This window comes from Syngnathus floridae, chromosome 6 (genome assembly GCF_059516105.1).
Source record: "Syngnathus floridae isolate MCC-2025c chromosome 6, RoL_Sflo_1.0, whole genome shotgun sequence".
Lineage (NCBI taxonomy): Eukaryota > Metazoa > Chordata > Actinopteri > Syngnathiformes > Syngnathidae > Syngnathus > Syngnathus floridae.
The window spans coordinates 6,441,099-6,458,165 of record NC_142418.1 but is presented as its reverse complement, the minus strand read 5'-3'; the positions used below and the strand labels follow the sequence as shown (position 1 = coordinate 6,458,165).

Sequence of the window (17,067 nt, the reverse complement as noted above, 5' to 3'; positions counted from 1 at the left end):
GCTTTTGCATGTTCCTTCTCTGGTTGTCATGGATAACTGGGTAACGTGGAGCTCCCGGTGCTAAGCAGCGGGACTACTGGCCTCTGCAGACCGTGTCCTCCTGTGGAGAGGCAGAACAGCCTTTAAGATTGACCCCCCCCACCTCCTGTCTCCCTCCGCTTCACCCGCCGACCCTCACACTCCCCCCTCATGAAATGAGTGCACACCAGGAGGCCTGTGTGTGTGTGCGCCTTTCTCTGTGTGTTGCGCTCCCCTAATGTGACTGCCGTTGGCACAGAGGGGCAAAAGCCCTCACTCAGTGGTTGGTCCCCCTGTGCCCCCCTTTTTTCCTCTGCTCGGTTTTGCCAGTAAACACAAAAGAGTGTGGAGAAAAAAAGGCCACATTACAAGCTCCTTAAGGGTCAAGGACAGGCCTGAGGCTGAATAGCTTCTAAGAGTTGCATTGTCAAATCACATAGCTTGCGATTACACCCTCTGTCAGCTTTGCGAGGATTTGACTCCCTTAAACACACACACACACATACACACACATACACACACACCGAGGAACACAACTAGTCACAACGGAGTAAGTCGCTCAACTGACATAAGGCAAGAATTCATACATACAGGAAATGAATGGACCAAAGCGGGAGCAGATGGCGAATTACAGCTTCCAAAATATGCATTTGCCTTTAAGATTTTATACCAAAAGAACAAAACGGTTTACAGGGACCAAGGACTAGTTATAGGCGAATCACATTGCAACGTCCAAAATAGACAAGCAGATTCATTGAACAAGCATGATAACGATTTTTGTGATGCCAGACAAGGTGGCAGAAAATCTGAATGTGGCTATGATGATCATATAACAACAAGTAATGGAACTTGAGACCTGAAAATACTGTACACATCCTGATTGCTAAATGCAATACAAGTCATACAATATTGTCCATACATACATTTTATATAGATTTGGGTCAAAGGTGAGGTATACTCTTGACTGCAGTCAAATCCTCAGATAGACAAACAGCCATTGACACACTTTGAGTGAACTTAATTTCCTCAGAAATATCTTGAATTACAGAAATAGAAAGCAGTGAAGCAAATTATCTCGGAGCGAAGAACAAGATGACGAGAGTGTGAGAGAGGCAGCAACAAAGAAAACAGTGTGAACCCTTAAATATTTTTTTAACCCAAGATGACAGGCAGTATCGTCTATCTGCTGACCTCTAGTGGCCATAAGTCGTGTGTGCACGTCATTGTAGATTTTTTTTAGTTCTGAAATTATACATGTGACGATACAATTAGAAAAACACTTTGTTTTTAAACGTAGACGTCAATTGATTTTCAATCTTGAATTTGCTTGGAGAAATTGTTTCATTATACATATATTGGTTAACTGGAAGTTACATTTTACTCTAAATATGGACATCACTCAAAACTACCATATAGGTTATACTGTGATAGGAAAGGTTTGACACTTAACAGATTAAATAAACAGATGACTGCATAAAAAAACAATGACATTGCTGCAGAACACAAGACACCCCCCTCCCACTCTACAAGTGTTATCTGCGGAGGGAAAACTTAACCCAATTAATATGCGTTGAAGTGTGGAAGCTTGGCTGTGCATACATCCAGTGCTGCCAAGCAGGCAGCGAGCCAGTCAGCCAGGAAACGTACCAGCTGCTTGTACAGGCAGACAGACAGACAGCTAACTAGCCAACAAACCAGCCTGCCAAATATTTAACTCCTGTGTTCTGTCAGGTAAGCAGCCTATCAAACAGCCCAATTCAGCTCTGACTCACGGATTGTCTTTATGGCCTGGCAACAAGAGGCTCAAATTTGGAATTTATACACGTCACATACTGTATACTGCTGTACATCGTATTATAATTATACGGACACACAAGCCATGCAAAGGTGCCAGATACACGCCTCGACGGGCAAACATGTTGATAATTAGAGCCTTGTTATAGTAAGGTGCCATTGCAACAATTAACACTGTGTTTCTGGTGATGGGAGGGAAGGTGTTTGCTGGGGTGTCGAGAGTTCATGCTTGATATCACCTCAAGAGATCATGTGGCGCGCGCACGCACATACACACACGCAAGGCCGCCAACTGTCAAATCATTTTCTGAGCGATGTAAAACGCAAGCAATCGGAGAGTGATAGTGATTTATCGACACCTTTGACCCACTGCGAAACTGATAGAAATGCTACATAGCCCTGGTTTAATAGTATGTTAAGTGAAGGATAAATTTTAGTTGATTTAACAATTGCGCTTCACAACATAAGCAAATTGAATGAAGATATTTAATGAAATTATTACATTGAGGTGAAGCTCCCGAACAAAAAAACACGTTTGTACAGTTTGCTGTGCAGAGGACACTCGCCAGTCCCCACATCTGCGCATCAAAACAGCACATTGCAGAACACATTTAACAGCCACAAATGCTTAATTTATAGTACTTCTTTTATAGTTTTAAAAAGTACAAGTCTCACAAATTGTCAACAACTTTAGTTTCCATCCAATGCAACTTCTTTTTAACACCATTACTGTCACCAATTTCAAAAGGATTTATCTAACACAAATGCATCCAGGGAAAAATGAGGATAAAATAATGTTATTTCAACTACAGATGATTGTTTCAACTAATGAAATGTTAGAAACTCCAGAAGCAGCAAAACTGTCCAAGAAAGCCTAAACATTGAAAATACTGGAGGACCGTTTGAATCCACAACATTCTGCACTGTGTAACTCTAAAACAACTTAAACTTTTAACTGTTGGAAAAAATTTCACACAATTCTATTTTACATATTTTGTCTTGCAGTAGGTTTTTTAAAAAGTATTTTCCTTAAGTTAACTATACTTAAAAAAAAAAAAAAAAGCAAAAAATACTCCAGCCACAATGTACCAAACATTTTTCAATGTCTTTGATGTATTTTCTCATTTCACTCAGCCTTTTAAAAGTTGAACCCCACAGAGACTTAAAAAACAAAACAAAAGACAGGCTCTAAATACAAAGTTATTCTTGGATGCTGCATGCTTAATGTCTGGGAGCACTAAGGTGAGGGACACCTGGGGAGAGAGACAAGTGGACCAAATATGTCATTCAATCCCAACCTATTTTCTCAAATCTTGCTTTGACACTCGAAATCATGACACGTCAACATCGATTCTTGGATGTATCAAATAAAAAGATGACTAGTAACCCACCTGGGAGAGACAAAAGTGGAGGGCGAGAACCTTTGAGGGAGGGTGGAGCAGCTCTCATGTTGAGGGACCCTCTTGGGCCCTGGTGACGAAGGGGTAGACGCGTCATTGGGGGGCTACCTAGCAAACTAGGGCCACCATAAGAGGTGTGCAAGGATGGCTTTTGTTGCAAAGAGAGCAGAGGGGGAGGCTTGCTTTTCAGATGAGAACCTAAAAAGCAGGTAAATGAAAATACATCAATGTTACACGCTTTGGTCATTATGTATAGACAGTTTTAATATTGATTTCTGACATTCTTTGGCATAAATGAGAGAGAATGTATGTATTTTACTGGCATTACCAATTAAATAAAATACAGATGAAAAAAATAAATGTACAATCACCTTCACATACTGTTGAGTATAGCCCCTGCATTTGATATTGTTCTATGGAAGTTATGGAAAATAGCAGTAAGAAAATGTTTTAGTATGCAAAAAAAATTAGTTTGTATAGGTGGCTAACATAGAAAGGGCTTGACCCCTGCGGTGTAAGGTCTTTTACCTGGTGAAGGTAAGAGCGGCATCGGTGTGGGCGGAGGAGATTCTATCAATGGCCGCCCAGCCTCGTTTGTACACGGAGGTGGGCCGAGCAGCGTCGGGAGAAGGGGAGGCGGATTTCCTGGTGCCGAAGAGAACATTTTACTCTTCAGTTCGCCGCCGTTGCTCGCTGGTGAGAAACCGCAAGAGGAGTCAAGGAGCGGTCGCGCCGATGTCACCCACGCGGCAGAACGGCGTCGCACCTCTTAAGTGTTCCTGCCGGGCGTTGACGAACGCCAAAATGGCTTCCAATTCTTCAGCGTAAATGTGCACACCCTCGGCCAGCAGCTGGATGGACTGACGCGTGTCCGAGGGAACCAGGTGGCGCTCTATCTTTTCCCGATCCAGAAATTCCCCGAGCAACTGCGAGGCCTGTGATGCAATATCTGCGGGGTCCCTTTGTTTCCGTTCCTTACCGACTCCGCGCCTGTGCTCCGTTTGGACAAAATCCATGGCCTGCTCTTTGGGCATGTTGCGGTGGACTGTGGGCAAAAGTGGAGGGTGAACCCGAATCATGTCAGAGGGGCCTCAAGAGGGAGGCCGTGAAAGCAAACAAAATAGAGCATATGGATCGTCCCATTTGAGTTGGCTTTATATTGATGTTGTCCAGTGGCTCAGTTTGATCACAATTGTTGGAATTGCTACATTGTTGCGCAGGTTTGTGCACAGTATGCAAAATTCACAGACTAACAGTAAAATGTGTAGTTTGAAATTGATCCCGTTGTAATTAAGAGTAATATTATTTTCTTTCATTTAATTTTAGAGAATGGTTGGAAAACTATGGCAATAAATGGTTTTCAAAACTGAATTTAGACTTTACTTTGGGTTTTAATGTAATTGTGCATGGTCATGAAATTGCTGTATAAGTATGTGGTGAATTGAAGCATTCATTATTTTATTCCCCCCGCCAAAGAAAAAGAACTGTAAAAATGAGGTGTGGAAAAAAAAACAAGTGAGGATTTGGATTTTAGTCTCTTAATAAATGTATCTAATAAATCCCCAAACTATATCTGAATGCATAGAAATGGAGCAAGATGTGCTGTAGATTCAGTCTCAATTAGTTTACCATCTAAAGAAACAAACAAAAAAAAAAAAAGAAATTCAACTCTGAATGTCAAGAGCTGTGGGCTGAGCTGAGAGTTGATTACATGGGGATCATTTCAGTTTTCTCTTCAACAAGCTGGGAAAGAGGCGTGGTAAAGGATGTTGTAATATTGTTTTCTTTAAGCGTTACTTGTCTGCTAGTTTAGGACTGGAGGTCATGACTCTTGGGGGATTTTTAAATACATTTGTAATGTATCAAAAGGTGAGCTTGAATTCTTGTTCTTTAGTTGTGTTTTCAGGTAATGTGACAGGATCTGTGTGTGTGTGTGTGTGTGTGTGTGTGTGTGTGTGTGTGTGTGTGTGTGTGTGTGTGTGTGTGTGTGTGCGCACAGTGCATTGCGTGATTAATGTTGCAGGGGCTTAGAAAGGGGATGGATATTTGTCATTGGAGGTGATTTTGAGGGGGGCGGGACTTACTTTTGAGGGGCTCTGAGAAAATGATAACTGTGCAGGAGGACAGAGCTACATTTTTCTGCTCCACCAGAATACATAACGGGGAGCCAACACCTCGGACATCCTGCAGGGCTTGCGTCAGGCCTGACTCCGCCTGCAGATAGAGCATTTCCACCGACAGGCCACGTTCCTGCAAGCACTGGTTTAGCGATTTGGGGTAATCCCTTTAAGAGGAAGAGAAACATGTTAACTCAACACTTCTCTGTTGACTGACTCAACTGGAACCAAGACCAACTCAAATCAAATTAAATCAGACCTAATGGTTGAATGTGTTTTAGGTGACACCTTAGAAGTGTTGCAGAACCCGGTGAGATACAAAATGAGACACACTTGGATTTTGAGTACCAAATGTCAGTAATCATTTTGGTGTAAAAATCAGATGTCTCGATTGGGCAATACGCTATGAATGGAGTGGATTTCAAAGTAATGTTTGGATGACTTTGTGCATTGTACCATGTGACCCCGAACTAAGAATGTGTTGACAAAAAAAAGTCAGTGTCATCTTTGAATATTAAATGTACACACATGTCATACAGTACATTAGGGATTGTGATACTTTAGGGAAATGTTTGCAGTTGAACACTTTCAATGTAACTTGAGTGGTAAACAACAAAAACATTTTTATGTGTTACTATGGTAACTAAAGAAGCATGAAAGAGCAGTGTTTGTGTAGGGTTCTACCACCAAACTTAACATATGCATGACTGTCGAAAGTTCACATTATGCGAAAACATTTTAGATTAATATAGTGGTCAATTATAAAAGTAAAAATTGAAACATTTCTGCTCGGAGTGACGTCCGACTTATGATTTTGTGGTCATCAGCAATATGGAAGTGGACGATGTCATGTTGCAAATGTTCTTTTTTTTTTTTTTTTTGTGCAAGCAATCAGACTTCTCGTCTGAAATGTGTGCTGCGATCAGTCTTTGTTTTTTTTTCTGTCAGATTCTGTGTTTCAGACCTTATACTGTTGAACAAAAACAATTAACGGTTAAAGTTAAGCACACTACAAATAAAGCGTTAATGCTGCTTTGTTGTTTAAATTACATTGAGCCTATTCATGGAATTTACTTTAAGGTGCAAAAATACACAAAATGATGCATGTGGTTGTTGAAACAAAAGAGCTCTTATTGTGTTAACTATAAAGAGATTATTTGCCAGGACAGATAGAGTATATTACATTTTAAATAAAATTAAGAAAAAACTTCTGAGGGAGGCTTGTGAAACCTTCCAGCTTTGTAACTATTTAAGCCCTTGACCAAAAGTGCTGGGAAAAAAAATTCTGCGGAATTGAAATTTGTACTTACAGACACTGGTTGGCCACTGATATGATCACACAGTCAGCAGCTGTGTGATCATCTTGCACTTGCCTGTAGAATTTCTGATACAGGGTTTTCCGTCTGTCTGCGGAAGTGTTCTCGGGCTTAGCTGGAGCAACCAAAAGACAAGAGGGTTGATGAGCAATCGAGAGGGAAAGTCCCAGTGGATAAAAACACAAATTTTGCTTGCGATAATGACAAATTACAAGTGAACACTCGGATAGTAGTTGGTCTACATTTGCAGATTTTTGGGGAACCTCCATTATAACTTTAGGGAATTCTCACCATTGGGTTGATGCTTTGCACCATCATACTTGACACTGCCAGTGTAGTGTTGCTTCTGTTCCAATTCTTTGTAACTGAAAGCGAGGCAGTAAACGTTAAAAAAAAAAAAAAGTAGTATTTAATTTGTATGTGCACAATATAACAAAAATATCAATATTGCAATATTGTTGTTTAATTTTTGTTTTAAACAATACCAAATAAACAACAAGCAGTTCACAAACTGTAAAGGGGGGGCAATACACTTTAAAGCAAAGTAATAGTGTGTGTGTGTGTGCGCGTGTGTGTGTCTGTGTGTGTGTGTGTCTGTGTGTGTGTGTGTGTGTAGAACTGTTCCAGCAAAGAGCGGGGAACTTTCAGACTTAACTGGATGTGGCCCTGTGGTGTGTTGTTGTTTTTTTCTTCACACTCCTTATTTGTTAACAAACATCGCACAATGAGCATATGGTAACATGAACAATAGTATGCATTTGAGCACGGTGGCACCCATTGTTCAAAATGCAACCCTTTGTACTGTGTCCGCCGCCTCTGATTTTGTTAATTTTACACGACATTCCCGAAAATAAAATGTAGTTGAATTAAGTTTTACACACCTTTCCAGGGCATCCTTGAGATCTTCGTTCCTCTCTTCCCTGCTTGGGTACGGCGCACTTCTCCGGAACAATCTCAAAGGCTGAACGCTGCACCACGAAACAAAAACGGATTTAAAAAAAAAAAAAAATAACGTTTAATGGATAACATTGTATGGGGAATACAGAGTCGCGAGCATGCATTATCGTTGCTACGTCTTTTATATGACTATTCTCCTGAGTAGCATGCTAATGCTAGAATAAAGGCAAAAACGGCAATCTGAGTGACTGACCTCCCATTTGGGTTACCCTGCTGCCGCCGGGAAACATTGCAAGCAGTTGGCCAAGAAGACATTTTACCTGAGCGCCAAAAACCCAAAGCAAGGAGCTCAATGGCCGGTTGAGGTGACAAATGTGTCTATTTTGTGTGTCTTCACACGCTTAGCAAAAAACTAGCTCAGAGTAGGTGATGCTAACACGGCTGGCCAACTAATCGTCGATTCTTCTTCTATGGTTACATTCATGGACGTTTGAGAGTTGTTAAAGAAGTGCGCCACATTTCAACTTATTTATATACAGTGGTACAATATTGGTACTGCAAGCAAGGTTTGCCTGCCAGTTGAGTGCAAAAAGTACACTAAAAGTGTGCAATTTGTATTATTTCGCCACTTATTGTAAGTATGCATCATAGATGCGCCATATGGATTTAGATTAAAGACAATAATATTTTCTCAGCCAACCATTACAAAGTTATGTTAATGATAACAAACCTTTAGTGAGATGATGATAAAAATAATAACAATAAATTGAAGTGTTAATCTTTTTCTGTAAAAGTTTGTGTCACAAGCACAGCAAATAACATAGAATGTATGCATATTGCAGTTGATTCTTCCAAATAGACCATTTGTATGAAGCAATTTTAATTTGTATTTCTCCATACTTTCATATGATAAAAACATGGTCTATCAAGAAATCATTTCATCATTTGTTTTCACTATTAGTAAAGACAAACACAGGGATACCACAAAATTTCTGTCTTACAACTGAATGTATTCACATTACAACATCAAATTAGGTCAGTTTGTGACAATTTCTAATAATCTTCAAATATATTCATGTATTATACATACCAATAGGCACTTCCAGTAAGTCTGGCAATTATGAAGCCACAGTATAGTGTCTAAATTACAAAATGGTGAAAATAAATAATGTGTTTCTAGAAGTTTTTGGTAGTTTTAAAATGTCTTTACTTTACAGCATATATTCATATTGTACAAAATGGAGCATTAACCTGCAAGGGAAATCTTTAATGTTCACAAATCCTGTGTATTTAGACAAAACACTGCATTTAAGTACACATGGTGAGTGCAGTCAACTGGTGAGAGGAAACAAATTTGCCATAATAATTTGCATGTTCTATAAAAATACTTAGCAATTTCGCTTATGTTATTTTAAAGCTGGTTTCGCTCTCATGATTACAATTACCCTACAAATGTGGGACAGTCAAATGACAGGAACAAAGACAAAACAACATAACATATTGACTGAAATGACATATGTTCTCCACCCCATAACAGTTTAATGGTCTTTGTGATGTGACAAATCGGTGATGAATGTTAAAAACGTCAATCGTTGCCATTGAACATGGCTACAAAGCAGTTTCTAGGTCAAAGTGGAAGCACAAGGAGAAATACTGTATGCACACAGGATCTTTGGAGAGCGACTATGGAATGCATCAAAATTTACTAAGTGTACTGGTTGCCATACAGCCACCTTTGAAAAAAGACAGCATTGGACCTAGAAACAGGGTTTCCAATTAGACGCTTACATAATTGAACTCCTCTTAAGTTCAGAGTAATATACCGCACATTCACAAAGCGGTCACATCCCTTTCCTGACTCTTCTTGTACAGTGGGAGTATCCACTGTGGGAAACATTGAAATGGAAAAAAAGTCGATAAAATATCTGCCAATATAAATGTAAAGGAACAATCTTACATGAAATCCCCAGATTCACATCTTTCAAATTCCATGCAGCGACACATTCTTCACTCATATGACTTAGATATACTCAATTGTCATGTTTTTTTTTCTTCTCATCCTAACAAAGTGGGCTGTTCATTCACTTGGGAGTCTTCTGGGCTCAAAATTAGTTTGTCAAAATTTTAAGCATTATTGTCTTTATTGTTCGTGATGAATAATTTTAATGTCATGTTTTGTGACACAATTTAAAATTTGATTTAAGTATCCTCATACACTGTCAGAAAAAAAAGGTACCTTGGGGATCTATTTTGTTTTTTTAAGGTGTGATTAACTGTGTCCACAATTGAATCCCTGTGCGTGTGTGTTTGTAGTCCATTGTGTGTGTGTGTATATATACTATATATATATATATATATATATATATATATATATATATATATATATATATATATATATATATATATATATATATATATAATAATTGTATTGTTATATATATATATATATATTTATATATATATATATATATATATATATATAAAATAATTGTATTGTTAGTTATTTATTTATACATATCTATATCTCCCCCGTTTCAGTGGTATAATAGTTGTTCCAGCCATTGGACCCTGAAAATGACAAATTCAGCACATTTTTTTTCCTGACAGTGTTTGAAAGCAAAGTCATGAGAGCCTGTGATTACTACTCAAAAAGGGAATCGCACTTCTCAGACTTATTATGCATTTCGTCAGAAATTAAACCAAAGATGTCAGAAAAGCACTACATGACTTGTGATGTGGCAAACATTTTTGAATTCAGCTTTCTGAAGTGTCAACACAGTATACATCATTTCAGTCCGGTCTCCAGTTGATGCATATGGTTGTTCTTAAATTTGCTACCTGATTTCATACTTCCTGTGCTTCAATGTGTATTGTGGACATCATCTAAAAGTAGCTTGCAATAATATCCCTGCACATCTTTACTGTCCTAGTAGAGCTTTTGTTGAATCTCAACAGTTGAAGATTTCCTGAGGGTTTAAGGTTCACATATGGAGGAATGGACACACAGAAAATGCAGACTTGAAGAAATAAAAGTAGAGAAAAAGAAGGGCATGAATGTAATATTCCCTTTATAGTCTATCTCATCTCACGGATTTATGAATTCTGAGATTCCAAATGTCAAACTTGGTTTGGTTTATTCCCTTTTTTCGAATGATTGTATGAATCAGTCCATAAAAACATTGCTGCTGCAAGTTCCCATTTTGGCGTAACCACAAAATGGAGAACCTTATTCATATTTTAGGCAGGGGAATCTTTCACTTGGACACAAAGTTAAACTTGCGATGAGGATGAAGCATCTGCATTTAAAGCATACATGGCGATACGGTGCATAAAATTAGCTTTCATAAATATTTATTGTGTGAGAGACTCATGTTGGCCGAGGAATGACATCTACACCAATGTTCTTCATTTGATGGCCCATTTGTGACCTCCACTCAAAAACTCCTGCTTAAATTAAAGCACAAGTACAAGTAATGGGGGATGTCCATGTCATTGCATTCAGAAAACTAGGTATAAATTGGCAGCAAATTTCATCAGTCCCATATTACCACATTGTGGTTAAGGTCTGTGTTGCCAGTCTGCCTTTTTCCCTTGACAGTAACAAAAGAGTCTGTATTCCAAAGAACATGCATAATCTCATATTGCAAGACAAAAAGCTCCTTTAAAATAGTTGGTGAACTCAAATATTTAGACAAAAACGTGTAAAGCACAAAATTTCCCACCCTGTTTTTATTCTTAGGCACACATTTCCCAATCTACAGTGTTGTGTCTAAAGTGATGTGCTGGCAAAAACAGGATTCAGTAAATAGTATAGAAGAAAAAAAACACTTGTACTAATCGTGAAAGAGGCCGGATGTTGCCTTCACTGCCGGTCTTCATCCACTTGCTGCGTTGACGCAGACCACTCGGGTTCCTCGACTCCTTCCTCGGGATCCTCCCCTTCAAGCGGCTCTTCTCTGCTGCCCGGCTCCTCTTCTTCTTGGTGAGTGGCCAAAACGGGCTCTGCTACACTGTTCACGTGACCCGACTCTGCTCCTTGGCCCTGCTTCTGGTCCTCCTCCTCCTCGATCACTTTTTTCCACATCTCGTGGTTCTCCATCAGGTGATGAGTGATCTCACAGAACACTTTCCGCCTCTTCTTGGCTGTTTTCTCTGTCATACCAAACATGTGATTATTACACTTCAAATGCAAGGACGATCACATGGTTTGATAATATACACTTTGTCTTACGTGATGACTCTGAGCTGGTGGACGTGTCTTCCTCCGCCGTGTCCTCCTCATCCTCCTCGTTCTCTGTGCTTTCAGGCTCCTCGGCATCCATCTTGCGTTCCACCCATCGTCCCGGCATGAGGCAGGCCGAGTCGTAAGAATTGCACAAGGGTCCCACGATGTGTGTGATGAATGACTCCTGGAGTTTGGCCAACTGCGGTGCGGCTCGGTCCATGAAAGGGCTGACGGGGAGACCCAGATTGGACTCTTCATCACCCTACACGCGGCATGACCTTCATTAGCACAAGGTTACGGCCAGAAATGCGAAGCAGTGATGAAGGAGAGGTGGCCAACCTGTTCATAGAACTCATTGACAATGCCCTCTGTCCACTGTAGATGCAGGTCCTTACACTTTAGTGGCCCGTTGATGTCTGCCAACTTTATGCACATCTGGCAAACCAGCAACCTGTCATTCTCATTGGACCAATCAATGCCTGAAGATGGATCATCCCCTACCTAGAGAATCAATCGAAAAATAGATCAAATTAAACATTGTTTTCACGTTTTAGCTTTTACCCCCAAAATACATAATTAATCCACAGGTGTCAAACTCAAGGCTCAGGGGCCAGATATGGCCTGCCACATCATTTTATGTGGCTGGCAAAGATAAATTGTGCATCGACTTAATGTGTCAATATTAAAATTGCAAATTGTCTTCACTTTTAAAAGTAGAAATATTGTTAGCAAATGTTGTTACCAGTCTTCTTTTTAAAATATTTGAACAGCCTTTGATTTCAAAACTTCATCAATTTGTTGTGTGTCCTATACTGTATCTAATATGAGGCATTCAAATATTTTCTATGCAGGTCAATGTCATAATGGCCTCCTGAAGGAAACTATGACTAGTTTGACAACCCTGTCTTAAGCTCTTCCTCTGTGGAACATAGTGATTTGCATGTTCCCCCCATGCTTTGTGCGACTTTTCTCGACTCCAGCTTCCTGCCACATTCCGAAAACATGCATATCTGCTTCTAAACTATCCATCAGTGTGAATAAATGTATGCCTGTAAGTGCCCTGTGATGTACTGGGTGGGTTATCCAAATCATTATATCCAAAAACATCCAAATCACACATACCTTTGCATTAAATTCTGCGAGAAAATCAAAGTGCTTCTTCAAATCTGTAGCCAATATGGCCTCAATGACCAGGAAACGGAATCGCTTGAACTCCCTGTGGTCCAAGTTGAGGAGGAAGTTATACTCCGGTCGGGACAACAAGAGGTTCCAGGCCGAGGCAGCGTGGTGGTTTTCCAGAACCGAACGATCATTGTAGAGCACCGCCTGCACAGACCCAAAAGACATTTAGTACAGGCTATGTCCCACCATCCATGTTGATGATTTCAATTTGAACTTCACCTGTGGGGCGCTGGTAGCCACCAGGAAGGCGTTGGTCCGCCCAGGGTGGTCATAGTCGTGCATGGCGGCAGCCACGTAGAGAGCCATAAGCTCCAGAGCCGGTATGAGGCCGGACAAGCAGCCATAACCGTCCTCTGACACAGTGTACGTCTTTGACATCAGGAAGCCCATATGACTGTGAGTTATTCCACTATCGGAGTCTGGCCACAAGGGAAGCAGACAATGGGAGTACGGTGAACAACAACAGGCTGCCACACAAACACACACATATTGTGCTTGAAGGGTGCAAAATTTTAAAAACACACATCTAAGCATTCAAATGCACACAGAGACTTTTTGGAAGCCTCAAATCCTCTTGTGCGTGGATCAAAGAGAAGCCTTTAGTAAGGCATACAAATGAGGGGATATAAATATGCTTGTGAGGAAATTCTAATCTGCCTGTAATTTCATGCTCTTCAGAACTTCAAATAGTTTTGCAATGTGAATGGAAGCACTTTTTCTCAAAACCATTAATGAGTCAGACACTAGGTAGGAAAAAAAAACAATAAATAACAAATATACAGGACTGTCTCAGAAAATTAGAATATTGTGACAAAGTTCGTCATTTTCTGTAATGCAATTAAAAAACAAAAATTAAATTAATAAAAGGCTTGTAATATTTCAGCTGATTTGTAATGAATCCAGAATGTATGACATTTTTGTTTTTTAATTGCATTACAGAAAATAAAAGAACTTTATCACAATTTTATTTTTTCTGAGACAGTCCTGTATATTTAAGTGCTTATTGAGCTAGTAGCAAATTCATCACATGAGTAATGTGAACAGACCCCTTTTAGAACATCAGTTTATCACATTAATCAATGAACTTGATTTGAAAAAAAATCAGAGGGAGGACATGTTGAGAACAAGAACTATAAATCGTGATTCCAAATGACAACAAATGAACTTGACAACATGTGCGCTGGACCCACCTGAGTCACTAGCAGAGCTGTGGTCAGCCATGAGGCTGGGCAGACCCGGAACCGGCTGTGTGGTGAGGTACCAGACTGCATGGAGCACATCCGTGGCATGCACTCGATTGTGATCTGAATCAGGGAACAGCGGAGTTAGTTTAACACCACCAGAGAGCAGCGTTGAGCTAATTATCTCATTTTATAAAGCCTCAGTTAAACCCAATTAAATAAAACAAACAATACAATTTTCCTCTCGTGGATGATTTGGTATTAAGTCTAGGCAAAAGTCCTGAATGTAAGCGGACAGGATTTGTACAAGCTTACATGGTATGTTTCTGTAACCATTCTCAAGGGCATGGAAGTAGTTCATGAATTCTTGGATGGGAATCTTGAAGGTCTGAAACAATCCAGTGTCCTCAAAAAGCCTGTATGAGACCTGAGAGGGGAAAAACAGAACATAATGGCACCACCATTCATCCAATTTCGTTACTGCTTGTCCTCATCGGGTCACTGGTGAGCTGGAGTTTATCCCAGCTGACTCAAGGCAAGAAGCAGGATACACTGCAGAGAGACAACCAAACATTCACACCTATGGACGGTTTTAGAAATGTAACAGTCGGGGTTTTAGAATGGTTCACACTTGCGGAGGGGGGGCTAAAAAGTTTGAAAACGTTTCCCAAAGTCAAATTCAAACACTTTCATTGGCAAAATAATCGACTTTATCACAACATGAAAAAGGTTCAGTTATTACTGCCAGTTTAAATGACATGTAATGCAATTCTACATCTTAGATGAAAATTATCCAGCCAAATACAAGTTAAGATTACTCTTATCTGAAATCTAAAATAAGTATTTAGAAGCAGATTCTACTGACTGAATTGTGAATGGACTGATGGTTAGCACCTCATGGTTGGAATTGTAGCGCCCTATATCCAGTGTCGAGTTAGCACGTTCTCCCTCGTGCTTGCGCGGCTTTTCATCGGGTTCTCGTGCTTCCTTTCACATTTCTATAAAACGCGTCAGGTTTAGTGAAGACTACTGACTTCCTCACCTGACTGAGGATCCGTCCACATTTTCCATTTGTCTTCTCCATCAAGCTGAAGATGGGAAAGTTCCAATTGTTTAGCTGATTCATCATCGGCTCTAAATCTTCCATTAATAGCGGCTCCGGGGCCAGGATAGGTTTGTCCTGTATGATGAAAAGGGAGAGTTTTTTCATTATAGAAACATCATGCTGTCTCCTCATGTCCCTGAGGGCCATTTAAAGGGTCTTTATGGTCTTTGTGTCTTACCTCAGGAGGTATTAGCGGGTGGAGGATGACATTCTGGGAGGAGTTTTTTCCTTCTTCTGTGTCCTCCTCTGTGTGTGCTACATCACTGCTGTCACTATGGTTGGCTTCGTGGGTGCTGTCATAGTCTGACGACGCAACCACTTGATCCTCTGCTGTTGAAAGAGGCAATAATAAGTCAGTGAAGGTTAGAGTTCATTGTTAGAATTTTTTCTTTTTTTCTTGGACCTTCTTGAAGTTATAGCGATTGTACTAAAATAAATAAATTTTGTCTTATGCTGAGATTGCAAGCATTGTGCATCAAATTTGAATGAAAAGTGAAACCCGCGTACCTGAACGTGGTACTCGGTCTCCCTTGTCTATCGAGCCCTCTCCGTGGCTCAGCTTGATGTATGGTCTTCCACAACTGTAGACAAGAGGGATTTGATGTTGAACTACTTTTTGGGAAAAATATATATACAGTGCATGTTGTCGACACAGTGCTTGGAGGAACCAATTAAAATCTAACTAAAGCCTCCGAACAAGCTGAGCACATTCCACTGAAATGCACTGGGGGGGAGGCAGACCGAGAATAGTACATAAATGTGTTTGCTTGTACTTTGTAAAAAAAAAAAAAAAAATGCGCACAGGCCTTTCCTGTCAGCAGCTGCGCTGAAATATTGGGATGGATTCCATTCAATATATCTGTCTCGGATGTCAAAGCACTTGGAAGATGTTGACAGTAAAAACTTAATGACGGATCCCTTTAAGTATTTTTTTTTTCCCGCCATTGCTTGAACAAACACTGCAGCTGTTTCGACAGACAAAAAAAGATTTGTGAATATAATGGATGACCACACAAATAAATTAGAAATGACAGGCAGCATTCTCTCATCTTGGTGCTGCTCGGAATGACTCAAATAATTATGAGGCTGTTCTTGATTCTGATGTAAATCACCACGGGGAGCCTCTCAATCAGCTCTCGTGTTTCCCCCATTGTAGTTATTGTCAGGATGCGGGGTGTTTCCAATTAAACTATATTTCCTCAAAAGTTGGAGAAATTACTTGAAGCACAAAAGAATGCGGTGGAGAAATTGTTTGGTGCCCATGGACCCTAGACTAACGGTTCCGAGGCCCCAACAAAGAGTTGTGTTGTGTCTGCGGGGCCAGTTCGGAGCGTTGCACGTAATGTCTCGCAGGTGTGGAATATAAAATAGTTTGATAGTTTGGCGGGCGAACAGCTAGTGCATTATTGTCAGGGGAAGGGTATGCGCAAGGCAGGAGTGCTTGGCTTTTAAAAGCTTTGACTTTTAATGAAAGTTGAAAAACTGGCAGCCATGCTTCCTATTCTGCTAATGCAGCAGAATAAGCTCAGCGAGTGACATTGAGGCCTCGGCGCAGAATGAAAATAAGAAAGGTGGACGTGTTCGGTTTACATGCGGTCAGATATTAGGTGACTTTGCTTCTATCATAAGAACGTCCTGAGTCTGCACAGGATCCGTACAGTAGCTTGTGTCTATGAATCGACACACAGCTTCATAATTATATAGTCACAAGGAGTCAATTAATTTTATCAAACTGCTTTTCCACAGGTGCAGCTCAGATATCCAGAAAATCAATTCCAAAACCATTCACACCAACAAATCGATATCAGTCTTCTGTTAACTTAGGTGTGTTT

The 17,067-nt window shown here is 40.2% G+C and overlaps 2 protein-coding genes across 4 annotated transcripts in view; both read right to left on the bottom strand.

Annotated features, from left to right (window-relative positions):
* Positions 1 to 2,280: 2,280 nt before the first annotated feature.
* Positions 2,281 to 8,029, bottom strand: LOC148396194 (uncharacterized). Of its 2 annotated transcripts, XM_088377502.1 has the most exons (10): positions 7,796 to 8,029; positions 7,527 to 7,613; positions 6,937 to 7,010; positions 6,640 to 6,760; positions 5,297 to 5,496; positions 3,979 to 4,257; positions 3,741 to 3,905; positions 3,584 to 3,625; positions 3,204 to 3,410; positions 2,281 to 3,065 (listed from the first exon to the last, which is right to left on the bottom strand). In XM_088377502.1, exons 1-10 carry the CDS (start codon positions 7,855 to 7,857, stop codon positions 3,034 to 3,036), a joined length of 1,269 nt encoding a protein of 422 aa, XP_088233628.1. In that variant the 5' UTR covers positions 7,858 to 8,029; the 3' UTR covers positions 2,281 to 3,033. The 2 variants fall into 2 exon arrangements, with proteins under 2 accessions (XP_088233628.1, XP_088233629.1); XM_088377503.1 differs by lacking the exon at positions 3,584 to 3,625.
* Positions 8,030 to 9,985: 1,956 nt separating this feature from the next.
* The window catches only part of LOC148396193 (cGMP-inhibited 3',5'-cyclic phosphodiesterase 3A-like), a 48,448-nt gene continuing 41,366 nt past the window's right edge, over positions 9,986 to 17,067 (bottom strand). Inside the window, exons 5-14 of one of the 2 annotated variants that reach the window (XM_088377501.1) lie at positions 15,743 to 15,816; positions 15,414 to 15,562; positions 15,173 to 15,310; positions 14,446 to 14,557; positions 14,140 to 14,253; positions 13,169 to 13,368; positions 12,890 to 13,093; positions 12,107 to 12,268; positions 11,774 to 12,029; positions 9,986 to 11,694 (exon numbers count right to left, since the gene is read on the bottom strand). In XM_088377501.1, the coding sequence (XP_088233627.1) occupies positions 11,405 to 11,694; positions 11,774 to 12,029; positions 12,107 to 12,268; positions 12,890 to 13,093; positions 13,169 to 13,368; positions 14,140 to 14,253; positions 14,446 to 14,557; positions 15,173 to 15,310; positions 15,414 to 15,562; positions 15,743 to 15,816 (1,699 nt within the window). In that variant the 3' untranslated portion in view covers positions 9,986 to 11,404. Of the gene's footprint in view, positions 11,695 to 11,773; positions 12,030 to 12,106; positions 12,269 to 12,889; positions 13,094 to 13,168; positions 13,369 to 14,139; positions 14,254 to 14,445; positions 14,558 to 15,172; positions 15,311 to 15,413; positions 15,566 to 15,742; positions 15,817 to 17,067 lie in introns of both variants that reach the window. The other variant, XM_088377500.1, reaches the window with a different exon arrangement.

Bases quoted from the DNA above. Each gene is read 5' to 3' on its own strand.
- LOC148396194 (XM_088377502.1), bottom strand. From the start codon at position 7,857: ATGTCTTCTTGGCCAACTGCTTGCAATGTTTCCCGGCGGCAGCAGGGT. The intron at 6,761-6,936 runs GTGAGAATTCCC...TGGTTGCTCCAG, and splicing joins TGCAAAGCATCAACCCAATG to CTAAGCCCGAGAACACTTCC. The intron at 3,066-3,203 runs GTGGGTTACTAG...CTCTCTCCCCAG, and splicing joins TCCACTTTTGTCTCTCCCAG to GTGTCCCTCACCTTAGTGCT.